Here is a 17,313-nt window from a genome sequence, read left to right as displayed (position 1 = left end):
GGAGGGGGTCCGGTCCGATGACCATGGATGAAGTACTGGCTGTCCAGAGTCGAGACCCAGGATGGACCGCTCGTCGGGACCCAGGATGGACCGCTCGCTTGTATCGATTGGGGACATCTCTACGCTGCTGATCCGCCTCCGCTTGAGATGGTTTCCTGTGGACGGGACTCTCGCTGCTGTCTTGGATCCGCTTTGAACTGAACTCTCGCGGCTGTGTTGGAGCCACTATGGATTGAACTTTCACAGTATCATGTTAGACCCGCTCGACATCCATTGCTTTCGGTCCCCTAGAGGGGGGGGGGTTGCCCACATCTGAGGTCCTCTCCAAGGTTTCTCATAGTCAGCATTGTCACTGGCGTCCCACTGGATGTGAATTCTCCCTGCCCACTGGGTGTGAGTTTTCCTTGCCCTTTTGTGGGTTCTTCCGAGGATGTTGTAGTCGTAATGATTTGTGCAGTCCTTTGAGACATTTGTGATTTGGGGCTATATAAATAAACATTGATTGATTGATAAAAAGCACTTTACGTTGAACAACCTCAAAGTGCCACAGTGTAAAAAATAGTAATAATAAAAATAAATACAATATAAAACTAGAAACAGCCCAATAGCTACAACCAGCATGCATGTCTGTAGAAAGGCTTTTTTAAAAAGATGGGTTTTTAAGCCTTTTTTAAAAGCATCCACAGTCTGAGGTGCCCTCAGGTGGTCAGGGAGAGCGTTCCACAGACTGGGGGCAGCGGAGCAGAAAGCCCGGTCTCCCCATGTTTGAAACTTTGTCCGTGGAGGTTGGAGGAGGTTAGCCTGTATGGAGCGGAGGTGTCGTGTGGAGGATTTGGGGGTGAGCAGTTCTTTGAGGTAGAGGGGGGCATTTCCATGGAGGCACTGGTGAGTTAGTAGGGAGATTTTGAATTAAATTCTGAGTGGAACAGGAAGCCAGTGAAGGGATTTGAGAGTTGGTGTGATGTGGTCTAGTCTCCGCACTCTCATCAGGATCCTCTTCTCACTCCGGCGCTTATCAAAAGCATGCGGTAAATTTAGGCCTGCGCTTATAAATTTGAGTGTGATGTAAGGATACCATCATGACAAGCACATTCATTATGTTCTTACCTTTACTTATAAATGAAGTCCATGCGCAGCTCCTTCTGATCAAAAGCATCGATAACTTGTTTATAGAAGTCTTCCTTATCTTTCTTCAGTTTTAAAAGTCTCTCTGTCTCGATGGAGATCTTCCTTTATTACCTCCTGCTTCGATTGAAAGTCCAGTTTAGAAAACGGTTTTTAGATATGTAATCCTCCATGTTAAAAGTGCAAGCGAGAGGAAAAAATAAACGATCCCTTCTTCTGCAGCCGAGTAGTCGCAAGAAGGATCACTAGCGCCCTCTACCACCAGGAGACGGGAGTCATTTAATGACTCATATTTGACACACGCAGCTACGGTATATTAATAAAACATATCTGCTTACTGTTCTTTTTAGCATTTTCAATAGCTTGGACCTTAAATCCTACTGAATAGCTCGTAATCTTCTTCCCTTTATGCGATTTCAAATGATTGAAATCAGTCTTCTTCATTTAGAAAATGATGACGGGTGAAGTGTCACTCGTGACGTGAAGAGTTTGACCCAGGGGAAATTCTAGGCATGCGCTAATAAAAATAATATTTTGCGAAACGAGTTTGACCCGGAGTTAATCCGGTAATGCTAAGCATGCGCTAATTATTTTGCGAAACGAGTTTGACCCGGCAGTAATTCTAGGCAGGCGCATACTATATACCCGGCGGCAATCCAAGGAAATACGGTACACATTGTTGATCCAACACATTGTAGTTTATAAGTAACAGTGACATAACCACCCTATTCACTGTCCCTAAAATACTGTGAGTATTCCAGGTCTTTGTAGTCTCCTTAGGTCAGGATGTCTTGAAAACAACCTGAACAGTCACGTTGTGATCGATTCAATGCCTTGAGAAAGAGTTAGGAGTCAAACAAGTGAATCAGCATGACCTTTGAGCAGCATTATCTCTGTAACGACATCATCCGGACATCAACTTGTTTTTGTTCTTTAGCAAAGAGAGAAACAGATAAGATGACCAGAGCTTTTTGTTATTCTTACGTTTTTTGGCCACCATGTCGTTAGGTTCAGGCGTCAGAGCCAGCTCATTAAGTCAGGCTTGTGGTTGAGCGGGTCAAGGAGTTTGAAGGTTGGGCCACTCGCGGAGTATGTGGTATGCAGGCTGCATATTACGCCTGTACTGGCTCACCTGCACTGGCTTCCTGTGCACTTAAGATGTGACTTTAAGGTTTTACTACTTACGTATAAAATACTACACGGTCTAGCTCCACCCTATCTTGCCGATTGTATTGTACCATATGTCCCGGCAAGAAATCTGCGTTCAAAAGACTCCGGCTTATTAGTGATTCCCAAAGCCCAAAAAAAGTCTGCGGGCTATAGAGCGTTTTCCGTTCGGGCTCCAGTACTCTGGAATGCCCTCCCGGTAACAGTTCGAGATGCCACCTCAGTAGAAGCATTTAAGTCTCACCTTAAAACTCATTTGTATACTCTTGCCTTTAAATAGACCTCCTTTTTAGACCAGTTGATCTGCCGCTTCTTTTCTTTTTTCTCCTATGTGCCCCCTCCCTTGTGGAGGGAGTCCGGTCCGATGACCATGGATGAAGTACTGGCTGTCCAGAGTCGAGACCCAGGATGGACCGCTCGTCGGGACCCAGGATGGACCGCTCGTCGGGACCCAGGATGGACCGCTCGCCTGTATCGGTTGGGGACATCTCTACGCTGCTGATCCGCCTCCGCTTGAGATGGTCTCCTGTCGACGGGACTCTGGCTGCAGTCTTGGATCCGCTTTGAACTGAACTCTCGCGGCTGTGTTGGAGCCACTATGGATTGAACTTTCACAGTATCATGTTAGACCCGCTCGACATCCATTGCTTTCGGTCCCCTAGAGGGGTGGGGGGGTTGCCCACATCTGAGGTCCTCTCCAAGGTTTCTCATAGTCAGCATTGTCACTGGCGTCCCACTGGATGTGAATTCTCCCTGCCCACTGGGTGTGAGTTTTCCTTGCCCTTTTGTGGGTTCTTCCGAGGATGTCGTAGTCGTAATGATTTGTGCAGTCCTTTGAGACATTTGTGATTTGGGGCTATATAAATAAACATTGATTGATTGATTGATTGACTGATTGGCGCTGACCCCAGAAGTACATCTGTCAGCTAAATAGCCGACTCCATTTTGTAGCCGATTTAGAGTTAGCCATTCCCAACGAGGCGGGTTGGCACTTGGTGGCAACGATGTGTTGGGGCATACTGTAAATTGAGTAGGTTGTTGGGTCTCTTGCCAGCCTTCACCTCTCTATAATGGAGAAGTGAAGACTTGCTACATGTGGAGGGACAAAAGAGCAAAAAGTAAGCAGGCTTTGGTGGTCAAGTTGAGCGTTCTGTAGGGGATGGATCAGGTCCAACAAGGCCTTGTTCACTCGTTTCTGTGAATAGTCTTCTCTGCAAAGTATAACACTGCCCCATAACAGTATGACCTCGGACTATGTTAAGGTAACGTGTGGAGTTCCCCAGGGTTCGGTCCTTGGCCCTGTACTCTTCAGCATCTACATTCTGCCCCTGGGTGACGTCATACGCAAATACGGTGTTAGCTTTCACTGCTATGCTGATGACACCCAACTCTACATGCCCCTAAAGCTGACCAACACGCCAGTTGGAAGCGTGTCTTTATGAAATTAAACAATGGATGTCCGCTAATTTTTTGCAAATTAACGCCAAAAAAACGGAAATGATGATTATCGGTCCTGCTAGACACCGACCTCTATTTAATAATACAACTTTAACATTTGACAACCAAATAATAAAACAAGGTGACTCGGTAAAAAAATCTGGGTATTATCTTCGACCCAACTCTCTCCTTTGAGGCACACATTAAAAGCGTTACTAAAACGGCCTTCTTTCATCTCCGTAATATCGCTAAAATTCGCTCCATTCTGTCCACTAAAGACGCCGAGATCATTATCCATGCGTTTGTTACGTCTCGTCTCGATTACTGTAACGTATTATTTTCGGGTCTCCCCATGTCTAGCATTAAAAGATTACAGTTGGTACAAAATGCGGCTGCTAGACTTTTGACAAGAACAAGAAAGTTTGATCATATTACACCTGTACTGTATATACCTTTATATACATATATACATACATATATACCTGTACTGGCTCACCTGCACTGGCTTCCTGTGCACTTAAGATGTGACTTTAAGGTTTTACTACTTACGTATAAAATACTACATGGTCTAGCTCCATCCTATCTTGCCCATTGTATTGTACCATATGTCCCGGCAAGAAATCTGCGTTCAAAAGACTCCGGCTTATTAGTGATTCCTAGAGCCCAAAAAAAGTCTGCGGGCTATAGAGCGTTTTCGTTCGGGCTCCAGTACTCTGGAATGCCCTCCCGGTAACAGTTCGAGATGCTACCTCAGTAGAAGCATTTAAGTCTCACCTTAAAACTCATCTGTATACTCTAGCCTTTAAATAAACCTCCTTTTTGGACCAGTTGATCTGCCGCTTCTTTTCTTTTTTCTCCTATGTCCCCCCCTCCCTTGTGGAAGAGGTCCGGTCCGATGACCATGGATGAAGTACTGGCTGTCCAGAGTCGAGACCCAGGATGGACCGCTCGTCGGGACCCAGGATGGACCGCTCGCCTGTATCGGTTGGGGACATCTCTACGCTGCTGATCCGCCTCCGCTTGAGATGGTCTCCTGTGGACGGGACTCTGGGTGCTGTCTTGGATCCGCTTGAACTGAACTCTCGCGGCTGTGTTGGAGCCACTATGGATTGAACATTCACAGTATCATGTTAGACCCGCTCGACATCCATTGCTTTCGGTCCCCTAGACGGGGGGGGGTTGCCAACATCTGAGGTCTTCTCCAAGGTTTCTCATAGTCAGCATTGTCACTGGCGTCCCACTGGATGTGAATTCTCCCTGCCCACTGGGTGTGAGTTTTCCTTGCCCTTTTGTGGGTTCTTCCGAGGATGTTGTAGTCTTAATGATTTGTGCAGTCCTTTGAGACATTTGTGATTTGGGGCTATATAAATAAACATTGATTGATTGATTGATTGATTGACTGATTGGCGCTGACCCCAGAAGTACATCTGTCAGCCAAATAGCCGACTCCATTTTGTAGCCGATTTAGAGTTAGCCATTCCCAACGAGGCAGGTTGGCACTTGGTGGCAAAGATGTGTTGGGGCATACTGTAAATTGAGTAGGTTGTTGGGTCTCTTGCCAGCCTTCACCTCTCTATTATGGAGAAGTGAAGACTTGCTACATGTGGAGGGACAAAAGAGCAAAAAGTAAGCAGCTTTGGTGGTCAAGTTGAGCGTTCTGTAGGGGATAGTTCAGGTCCAACAAGGCCTTGTTCACTCGTTTCTTTGAATAGTCTTCTCTGCAAAGTATAACACTGCCCCATAACAGTATGGCCTTGGACTATGTTAAGGTAACGTGTGGAGTTCCCCAGGGTTCGGTCCTTGGCCCTGTACTCTTCAGCATCTACATGCTGCCCCTGGGTGACGTCATACGCAAATACGGTGTTAGCTTTCACTGTTATGCTGATGACACCAAACTCTACATGCCCCTAAAGCTGACCAACACGCCGGACTGTAGTCCGTTGGAAGCGTGTCTTTATGAAATTAAACAATGGATGTCCGCTAATTTTTTGCAAATTAACGCCAAAAAAACGGAAATGCTGATTATCGGTCCTGCTAGACACCGACCTCTATTTACTAATACAACTTTAACATTTGACAACCAAATAATAAAACAAGGTGACTCGGTAAAAAATCGGGGTATTATCTTCGACCCAACTCTCTCCTTTGAGTCACACATTAAAAGCGTTACTAAAACGGCCTTCTTTCATCTCCGTAATATCGCTAAAATTCGCTCCATTCTGTCCACTAAAGACGCTGAGATCATTATCCATGCGTTTGTTACGTCTCGTCTCGATTACTGTAACGTATTATTTTCGGGTCTCCCCATGTCTAGCATTAAAATATTACAGTTGGTACAAAATGCGGCTGCTAGACTTTTGACAAGAACAAGAAAGTTTGATCATATTACGACTGTACTGTATATACCTTTATATACATATATACATACATATATACCTATACTGGCTCACCTGCACTGGCTTCCTGTGCACTTAAGATGTGACTTTAAGGTTTTACTACTTACGTATAAAATACTACATGGTCTAGCTCCATCCTATCTTGCCCATTGTATTGTACCATATGTCCCGGCAAGAAATCTGCCTTCAAAAGACTCCGGCTTATTAGTGATTCCTAGAGCCCAAAAAAAGTCTGCGGGCTATAGAGCGTTTTCCGTTCGGGCTCCAGTACTCTGGAATGCCCTCCCGGTAACAGTTCGAGATGCTACCTCAGTAGAAGCATTTAAGTCTCACCTTAAAACTCATCTGTATACTCTAGCCTTTAAATAAACCTCCTTTTTGGACCAGTTGATCTGCCGCTTCTTTTCTTTTTTCTCCTATGCCCCCCCCTCCCTTGTGGAAGAGGTCAGGTCCGATGACCATGGATGAAGTACTGGCTGTCCAGAGTCGAGACCCAGGATGGACCGCTCGTCGGGACCCAGGATGGACCGCTCGCCTGTATCGGTTGGGGACATCTCTACGCTGCTGATCCGCCTCCGCTTGAGATGGTCTCCTGTGGACGGGACTCTGGCTGCTGTCTTGGATCCACTTGAACTGAATTCTCCCTGCCCACTGGGTGTGAGTTTTCCTTGCCCTTTTGTGGGTTCTTCCGAGGATGTTGTAGTCGTAATGATTTGTGCAGTCCTTTGAGACATTTGTGATTTGGGGCTATATAAATAAACATTGATTGATTGATTTACACACATGCACACTCACAATCTGTGTACCTTTGGGAGCTAACCTCTGAACAACTTATCCCAGGAAAGCAGGGGCCCCAAGATAGACCCTTGAGGTACCCCTACTGAACAGCTTAAAAAAGGAGTACATGGTGCCTCCAACTAAATTAAAACGTGTTTTTGCGGACTCAATTTGTGTTGCAAAACTCATCTAAATTCATAAACAGCCAAAAGACAATCTCTTTCACCCTCTCACCTTGTGAGTTCGTCATAGTAACCTCCTGATAAACAGAGTACATCTTTGACCACCAGGCCAGACTTTTGGGGGGTCAAACTCTTCCATTTGACCCGACGTTCCTTCTTCAGAGAGGGCGCGTGAGACCACTGCAAGAGAGTTCAACATTATTTCCCCCGAAGGACCACTAACTTCCATTAGGACGATAAATAGAGACAGCAATCAAAACATGATTACGTTGAATCGCAGTAAGAGAAAAAATTTGAATCTACAAATCCCAAAACCAGTGAAGTTGTCAAGTTGTGTAAACCGTAAAAATAATAGAATACAATGATCTGCAAATCCTTGTCAACTTATATTCAATTGAATGGACTGCAAAGACAAGATATTTAATGTTCGATTTTTGGCAAATAATCATGAACTTAGTATTTAATGGCAGCTACACATTGCAAAAAAGTTGGCATGGGGGCATTTTTACCACTGTGTTACATGGCCTTTCCTTTTAAAGGCCTACTGAGATGAGATTTTCTTATTTAAAAGGGGATAGCAGGTCCATTCTATGTTTCGTACTCGATCATTTCGTGATATTTTTGCTGAAAGGATTTAGTAGAGTGAAGTGCCATCCATCCATCTTCTTCCGCTTATCCGAGGTCGGATCGCGGGGGCAGCAGCCTAAGCAGGGAAGCCCAGACTTCCCTCTCTCCAGCGACTTCGTCTAGCTCTTCCCGGGGGATCCCGAGGCGTTCCCAGACCAGCCGGGAGACATAGTCTTCCCAACGTGTCCTGGGTCTTCCCCGTGGCCTCCAACCGATTGGACGTGCCCTAAACACCTCCCTAGGGAGGCGTTCGGGTGGCATCCTGACCAGATGCCCGAACCACCTCATCTGGCTCCTCTCCATGTGGAGAAGCAGCGGCTTTACTTTGAGTTCCTCCCGGATGGCAGAGCTTCTCACCCTATCTCTAAGGGAAAGACCCAAACTCATTTCGGCCGCTTGTACCCGTGATCTTATCCTTTCGGTCATGACCCAAAGCTCATGACCATAGGTGAGGATGGGAACGTAGATCGACCGGTAAATTGAGAGCTTTGCCTTCCGGCTCAGCTCCTTCTTCACCACAACGGATCGGTACAACGTCCGCATTACTGAAGACGCCGCACCGATCCGCCTGTCGATCTCACGATCCACTCTTCCCGCACTCGTGAACAAGACTCCTAGGTACTTGAACTCCTCCACTTGGGGGCAGGGTCTCCTCCCCAACCCGGAGATGGCACTCCACCCTTTTCCGGGCGAGAACAATGGACTCGGACTTGGAGGTGCTGATTCTCATTCCGATCGCTTCACACTCGGCTGCGAACCGATCCAGTGAGAGCTGAAGATCCCGGTCAGATGAAGCCATCAGGACCACATCATCTGCAAAAAACAGAGACCTAATCCTGCGGTCACCAAACCGGAACCCCTCAACGCCTTGACTGCGCCTAGAAATTCTGTCCATAAAAGTTATGAACAGAATCGGTGACAAAGGACAGCCTTGGCGGAGTCCAACCCTCACTGGAAACGTGTCCGACTTACTGCCGGCAATGCGGACCAAGGTCTGGCACTGATCATACAGGGAGCGGACCGCCACAATCAGAAAGTCCGGTACCCCATACTCTCTGAGCACTCCCCACAGGACTTCCCGAGGGACACGGTCCAATGCCTTCTCCAAGTCCACAAAGCACATGTAGACTGGTTGGGCAAACTCCCATGCACCCTCAAGAACCCTGCCGAGAGTATAGAGCTGGTCCACAGTTCCACGACCAGGACGAAAACCACACTGTTCCTCCTGAATCCGAGGTTCGACTATCCGGCGAAGCCTCCTCTCCAGTACACATTACTTTATTGCTATTGATATTACTTTTGGAATAAATATTTTATTTTTTGACTTAAATCGTCCTGTGTTGTATTATTATCATAATCAATTAATAAAGGCAAAAGTACAAATTTGTTTTTCAAATGTATCGATACCCCGAAGTCCCCCCCCCCATCAGATGACGACACTTCCGGTATCGGTATCGGCGATACTGGCCAGTATCGGATCGGATACCCAAATTTGCGATATCGCCCAAACCCTAGTTTTTAGACACATTTACTAGGATAATTCTGGGAAATCCCTTATCTTTCTATTGTGTTGCTAGTGTTTTAGTGAGTTTAACAGTACCTGATAGTCGGAAGTGTACGTCCACGGCCGGGTGTTGACGCGCAGCTGATCTCCGGTAAAAAGCGACTTTTTAACCGCAATTTTCTCCCCGAAACCTGCTGGTTGACAAGTGGTCGGGATCATAGTCCATAGGAAAGTTTCACCTCCAGGAATTTTAAACAAGGAATCACCATGTGTTTGTGTGGCTAAAGGCTAAAGCTTCCAAACTCCATCTTTCTACTTTGACTTCTCCAATATCAATTGAACAAATTGCAAAAGATTCAGCAACACAGTTGTCCAAAATAGTGTGTAATTATGCCGTTAAAGCAGACGACTTTTAGCATTACACGACATTTTCAAGACGAAACTCCCGGGAAATTTAAAATTGCATTTTAGTAAACTTGGCGTGTATTGCAATGTTAATATTTCATCATTGATATATAAACTATCAGACTGCTTTCAGTCGGCCTTTAACAACACTCAGTAAACAATTGGGAACTGAGGAGACACATTTTTGAAGCTTTTCAGGTGGAATTCCTTCCCATTCTTGCTTGATGTACAGCTTAAGTTGTTCAACAGTCTCCGTTGTGGTATTTTAGGCTTCAAACATTTTTAAAAAGGGGAGACAGGTCTGGACTACAGGCAGGCCAGTCTAGTACCCGCACTCTTTTACTATGCTGTTGTAACACGTGGCTCGGTATTGTCTTGCTGAAATAAGCAGGGGCGTCCATGATAACTTTGCTTGGATGGCAACATATGTTCCTCCAAAACCTGTATGTCAGGCTTGGACTGTGGATGTTTGTGCTTCCTCGATGCAAGGATGATGTGGGACGAGTCAGGCATGACCATGTCCAGTACTCTGGAATGCCCTCCCGGTAACAGTTCGAGATGCTACCTCAGTAGAAGCGTTTAAGTCTCACCTTAAAACTCATCTGTATACTCTAGCCTTTAAATAGACCTCCTTTTTAGACCAGTTGATCTGCCGCTTCTTTTCTTTCTCCTATGCCCCCCCCCCTCCCTTGTGGAGGGGGTCCGGTCCGATGACCATGGATGAAGTACTGGCTGTCCAGAGTCGAGACCGAGGATGGCCCGCTCGTCGGGACCCAGGATGAACCGCTCGCCTGTATCGATTGGGGACATCTCTACGCTGCTGATCCGCCTCCGCTTGAGATGGTTTCCTGTGGACGGGACTCTCGCTGCTGTCTTGGATCCGCTTTGAACTGAACTCTCGCGGCTCTGTTGGAGCCACTATGGATTGAACTTTCACAGTATCATGTTAGACCCGCTCGACATCCATTGCTTTCGGTCCTTTAGAGGGGGGGGGGTTGCCCACATCTGAGGTCCTCTCCAAGGTTTCTCATAGTCAGCATTGTCACTGGCGTCCCACTGGATGTGAATTCTCCCTGCCCACTGGGTGTGAGTTTTCCTTGCCCTTTTGTGGGTTCTTCCGAGGATGTTGTAGTCGTAATGATTTGTGCAGTCCTTTGAGACATTTGTGATTTGGGGCTATATAAATAAACATTGATTGATTGAATGTAAGTACATGATATTTATAAATAAACAAACAAACTACAAAAAGGCAAACCAAAGACGCGCTCTGTGGTGGATAATAATCTATACTAAACTTAAAACAAAACAGCACAATGGCATGACTATATACAAAAAAACTAAAGATACTATCTATAGCATAAACAACAAAACTTACTCGGCGTGGACCAAAACGAAGAACAAGGCATGTAACAGATTATCGAGGTCGTGAAGGAGGTGCAGCATGGGTAGGGTGCGTGAGTGTGAAGATCCCAGAATGAAGACAAGAAAAAGAGTGACTTAAGTAGCCGTGATCATTAGTGAAACCAGGTGTGAGGCTGAGAACAAGGACGTGACATGACAGGGGAAAACTAATGAGTTGGCATGGAGACGAAAACAAACCAGGAAGTGCCAAGACAGAACTAAAATGTCCAAAAAACTAAACATAACCTGACCAAAACCAAAACATAAACTTACAGGCGTGACACTGTATGTACCTTTCAGCATTAATGGTGCCTTCACAGATGTGTAAGTTACCCATGCCTTGAGCACTAATGCACCCCCATACCATCACAGATGCTGGCTTTTCAACTTTGGACCTATAACAGTCCAAATGGTTCTTTTCCTCTTTAATCCGGAGGACCAACATCCGCAGTTTACAAAAACAATTTGAAATTTGGACTCGTCAGACCACAGAACACTTTTCCACTTTGCATCAGTCCATCTTAGCGAAGCCGGTGGCGTTTCTGGGTGTTGTTGATAAACGGCTTTGACCCGAGGATCGAAGGCATTCAATGTTACGTGCAGTGATACAAAACCCGTATGTACCTTTCAGCATTAATGGCGACTTCACAGATGTGTAAGTTACCCATGCCTTGAGCACTAATACACCCCCATACCATCACAGATCCTGGCGTTTCAACTTTGCGCCTAGGACAATCCGAATGGTTCTTTCCCGCTTTAATCCGTCCACAGTTTCCCCAAAAAATTACAAATGTGGACTCGTCAGACCACAGAACACTTTTCTAATTTGCATCAGTCCATCTTGGATAAGCTCGGGCCCAGCGAAGCCGGCAGCGTTTCTGGGTGTTGTTGATAAATGGCTTTGGCATTGCATAGTAGAGTTTTAACTTGCACTAACACATGTAGCTACAGACAGTGGTTTTCTGAAGTGTTCCTGAGCCCAGGTGGTGATATCCTTTACACACTGATGTCGCTTTTTGATGCAGGGATTGAAGTTCTGTAATATCATCGCTTACGTGCAGTGATTTTTCCAGATTCTCTGAAGCTTTTGATGATATTACGGACCGTAGATGGTGAAATCCCTAAATTCTTTGCAATAGCTCGTTGAGAAATGTGGTTCTTAAACAATTTGTTCACGCATTTGTTCACAAAGTGGTGACCCTCGCCCTGTCCTTGTTTGTGAATGACTACGCATTTCATGGAAGCTGCTTTTATACCCAATCATGGCACCCACCTGTTCCCACTTAGCCTGTTCACCTGTGGGATGTTCCAAATAAGTGTTTGATGAGCATTATTTCACTTTCTCCCTCTTTTTTGCCACTTGTGCCAGCTTTTTCGAAACACGTTGCAGGCATCAAATTCCAAACGAGCTAAAATTTGCAGAAAATAACATTTTTCCAGTTTGAACGTTAAGTATCTCGTCTTTGCAATCCATTCAATTGAATATAGGTTGGAAAGGATTTGCAAATCATTGTATTTGGATTTTATTTACGATTTTCACTTCCAACTTCACTGGTTTTGGGGTTTGTATTCATTTCTATTTGAATTGATTTCAGTATCCGAGTATTTTTCTGCGAGCGGACTGAAAAAGGGAAGGAATAAGAGTTTGGTTAGTGATCAGAATGTGCAGCACATGAATCATGTTGAGCAGGCGTGTCCAAAGTGCGGCCCGAGGGCCACTTGTGGCCCGCAGCTAATTTGTTAATGGCCCCCGGCCCATTCTAAAAAAATACTATAATAAAAATTTAAAACATAAAAGACTGTAATCAAAGAGTAAACAGTGACATGTAACAAGAAAAAGTTGCAATATTGACAATAATAACACAAAGCTGCTGAAGGATCCAATTACTTCACTGCAACAATTTCACTTTCAAATATTTTGGGGGGATAATATTGCATATTTTGTGCAAAACTAAGTTTTCTTTCACAAAAAGGGCATCAAACAAACAAAAAGTATGACTTTTTTTTTTTTTTAATCCTATAATCAAGATATCTACAGACTTAAGTGGTAAAAGTAAAAAAATATAAATATACATTTGGCTTATTTTCAACACTTATTCTTTTTTTATTGTTATGAATTATTGACCTATTTAGGGTTCCAATTACTTCACATCAAATATTCCACTTTGAAATGTTTTGGGGGAAAATGTTGCATACTTTGTGTGTTTGCCATAAACATAAAAAACAAAATAAAAATAAAAATGTTATAACGACAGACAGACCTGAAGTTGATCTCGAGATTCAAGCGTTAAAGGGGAATATTATCACAATTCCAAAAGGGTTAAAAACAATAAAAAAATCAGTTCCCAGTGGCTTGTTGTATTTTTTGATGTTTTTTTCCAAATTTTACCGGTCCCGGAATATCCCTAAATAAAGCTTTAAAGTGCCTTATTTTCGCTATCTTCGAAACCACTATCCATTTCCCTGTGACGTCATACAGTGCTGCCAATGTAAACAACATGGCGGTTACCACAGCAAGATATAGCGACATTAGCTCGGATTCAAACTCGGATTTCAGCGGCTTAAGCAATTCAACTGATTACGCATGTATTGAAACAGATGGTCGGAGTATGGAAGCAGATAGCGAAAACAAAATTGAAGCTATTGAGCGAATAGCTATTGACGCTATTCGGCCATAGCGTGGGTGTACCTAATGAAGTGGCCCATAGCATGGCTGCCTTATTAGCATCGCCGGTAAAATGTGCGGACCAAACGATCAGGACTTTCGCATCTTGTGACACTGGAGCAACTTAAATCCGTCGATTGGTAAGTGTTTGTTTCGCATTAAATGTGGGTATCTAGATTCAAATGTACATACAGCTAGCGTAAATAGCATGTAAGCATTGATTAGTGTAGCATGTTAGCATCGATTAGCTGGCAGTCATGCCGTGACCAAATATGTCTGATTAGCACATAAGTCAACAACATCAACAAATCTCACCTTTGTGATTTCGTTGACTTAAAGGGGAACATTATCACAATTTCAAAAGGGTTAAAAACAATACAAATCAGTTCCCAGTGGCTTGTTGTATTTTTTGAAGTTTTTTTCCAAATTTTATCGGTCCCGGAATATCCCTAAATAAAACTTTAAAGAGCCTCATTTTCGCTATCTTCGAAACCACTATCATTTCCCTGTGACGTCACACAGTGCTGCCAATACAAACAACATGGCGGTTACCACAGCAAGATATAGCGACATTAGCTCGGATTCAGACTCGGATTTCAGCGACTTAAGCGATTCAACAGATTACGCATGTATTGAAACAGATGGTCGGAGTATGGAGGCAGATAGCGAAAACGAAATTGAAGAAGAAATTGAAGCTATTGAGCGAATAGCTATTGACGCTATTCGGCCATAGCGTGGGTGTACCTAATGAAGTGGCCCATAGCATGGCTGCCTTATTAGCATCGCCGGTAAAATGTGCGGACCAAACGCTCAGGACTTTCGCATCTTGTGACACTGGAGCAACTTAAATCCGTCGATTGGTAAGTGTTTGTTTCGCATTAAATGTGGGTATCTAGTTTCAAAATGTACATACAGCTAGCGTAAATAACATGTAAGCATCGATTAGCGTAGCATGTTAGCATCGATTAGCTGGCAGTCATGCCGTGACCAAATATGTCTGATTAGCACATAAGTCAACAACATCGACAAAACTCACCTTTGTGATTTCGTTGACTTAAAGGGGAACATTATCACAATTTCAAAAGGGTTAAAAACAATAAAAATCAGTTCCCAGTGGCTTGTTGTATTTTTTGAAGCTTTTTTCTAAATTTTACCGGTCTCGGAATATCCCTAAATAAAGCTTTAAAGTGCCTTATTTTCGCTCTCTGCGAAGACACTGGCCATTTCCCTGTGACGTCACACAGTGCTGCCAATGTAAACAAACAATGGGAATACCACAGCAAGATATAGCGACATTAGCGCGGATTCAAACTCGGATTTCAGCGACTTAAGCGATTCAACAGATTACGCATGTATTGAAACAGATGGTTGGAGTATGAAAATATTGACAAAGAAACTGAAGCTATTGAGCGAATAGCTATTGACGCTATTCATAGCCATAGCATGGCCGAATAGCTGCGTTAGCATCGCCGGTAAAATGTGCGGACCAAACGATCAGGACTTTCGCATCTTGTGACACTGGAGCAACTTATATCCGTCGATTGGTAAGTGTTTGTTTTGCATTAAATGTGGGTATCTAGTTTCAAATGTACGCTAGCGTAAATAACATGTAAGCATCGATTAGCGTAGCATGTTAGCATCGATTAGCTGGCAGTCATGCAGCAACCACATATGTCTGATTAGCACATAAGTCAACAACATCAACAAAACTCCCTTTTATGATTTTGTTGACTTAAAGGGGAACATTATCACAATTTCAAAAGGGTTAAAAACAATAAAAATCAGTTCCCAGTGGCTTGTTGTATTTTTTGAAGCTTTTTTTCAAAATTTTACCGGTCTCGGAATATCCCTAAATAAAGCTTTAAAGTGCCTTATTTTCGCTCTCTGCGAAGACACTGGCCATTTCCCTGTGACGTCACACAGTGCTGCCAATGTAAACAAACAATGGGAATACCACAGCAAGATATAGTGACATTAGCTCGGATTCAAACTCGGATTTCAGCGACTTAAGCGATTCAACAGATTACGCATGTATTGAAACAGGTGGTTGGAGTATGAAAATATTGACGAAGAAACTGAAGCTATTGAGCGAATAGCTATTGACGCTATTCATAGCCATAGCATGGCCGAATAGCTGCGTTAGCATCGCCGGTAAAATGTGCGGACCAAACGATCAGGACTTTCGCATCTTTTAACACCGGAGCAACTTAAATCCGTCGATTGGTAAGTGTTTGTTTCGCATTAAATGTGGGTGGAAGGAAACGTAATATAGTTGCAAATGCATCTGCAGGTTATCCATACATCTCTGTGCCATGTCTGCTTTAGCACCGCCGGTAAATAGCATGTTAGCATCGATTAGCGTAGCATGTTAGCATCGATTAGCTGGCAGTCAACATCAACAAAACTCACCTTTGTGATTTCGTTGACTATCGTTGCAAATGCATCTGCAGGTTATCCATACATCTCTGTGCCATGTCTGCCTTAGCATCGCCGGTCAAATGTGGAGACACTCTGGCACATTCAATGGGGGTCTGGCGGCAGACACTTTCGCATCTTCGGGCCAGTGGTGCAACTTGAATCCCTCCGACAACACACCGTCGAGGCATGATGTCTCCAAGGTTCCAAAAAATAGTCAAAAAACGGAACATAACAGAGCTGAGACCCGGTGTTTGTAATGTGTTGAAAATGAAAATGGCGGGTGTGTTACCTCGGCGACGTCACATTCTGACGTCATCGTCTCCAGAGCGATAAACAGAAAGGCGTTTAATTCGCCAAAATTCACCCATTTAGAGTTCAGAAATCGGTTAAAAAAATAGATGGTCTTTTTTCTGCACCATCAAGGTGTATATTGACGCTTACATAGGTCTGCTGATAATGTCCCCTTTAATCGTTGCAAATGCATCTGCAGGTTATCCATACATCTCTGTGCCATGTCTGTCTTAGCATCGCCGGTCAAATGTGAAGACACTCTGGCACATTCAATGGGGGTCTGGCGGCAGATTTCTTGCCAGTGGTGCAACTTGAATCCCTCCCTGTTAGTGTTGTTACACCCTCCGACAACACACTAACGAGGCATGATGTCTCCAAGGTTCCAAAAAATTGTCGAAAAAACGGAAAATAACAGAGCTGAAACGCGGTGTTTGTAATGCGAAAATGAATATGGCGGGTGTGTTACCTCGGTGAAGTCATCGCTAAAAGAGCGATAAACAGAAAGGCGTTTAATTCGCCAAAATTCACCAATTTAGAGTTCGGAAATCGATTAAAAAAAGACATGGTCTTTTTTCTGCAACATCAAGGTATATATTGACACTTGCATAGGTTTGGTGATAATGTTCCCCTTTAAATGAAACAAAATTATAATTTATGACTTATTTCTAACATTTTTATGACTGAGACCCTTCAGGAGACCGGGGACCAAACTTGAGGAAAGCCATGAAGGTAAAAAACAACAACTATGGTATTGCTTTTAAAAAATAAACTTAGATTTTTCAGTCTGCGGCCCTCAGTGGAAAAAGTTTGGACACCCCTGAATTATTGAGGCATTCAAACAAAGATAATAATACAAAAACGGAAAGAGAGTTACCGGGGTGATGAGCTCCCCCGACTTGACTTCAGAGCTCGTGGGAG

The 17,313-nt window shown here is 44.1% G+C and overlaps 1 protein-coding gene across 4 annotated transcripts in view; it reads right to left on the bottom strand.

The window, feature by feature from the left end:
* Nucleotides 1-17,313, bottom strand: part of LOC133540351 (uncharacterized) — a 38,706-nt gene that overhangs the window by 15,641 nt on the left and 5,752 nt on the right. For 3 of the 4 annotated variants that reach the window (XR_009803605.1, XM_061882875.1, XM_061882873.1), the window contains exons 3-4: nucleotides 17,270-17,313; nucleotides 7,137-7,264 (exon numbers count right to left, since the gene is read on the bottom strand). The exon at nucleotides 17,270-17,313 is cut by the window's right edge and continues 10 nt beyond it. Coding sequence is in view for 3 of the 4 variants with exons in the window: in XM_061882875.1 (XP_061738859.1) it covers nucleotides 7,137-7,264; nucleotides 17,270-17,313 (172 nt within the window). In the remaining variant the exon portion in view is untranslated. The remainder of the gene's footprint in view (nucleotides 1-7,136; nucleotides 7,265-17,269) is intronic. The other variant, XM_061882874.1, reaches the window with a different exon arrangement.

This window comes from Nerophis ophidion, linkage group LG22 (genome assembly GCF_033978795.1).
Source record: "Nerophis ophidion isolate RoL-2023_Sa linkage group LG22, RoL_Noph_v1.0, whole genome shotgun sequence".
NCBI classification, from domain to species: Eukaryota; Metazoa; Chordata; class Actinopteri; order Syngnathiformes; family Syngnathidae; genus Nerophis; species Nerophis ophidion.
The sequence above is the reverse complement of the archived record's forward strand: the minus strand, read 5'-3'. Positions and strand labels throughout refer to the sequence as shown.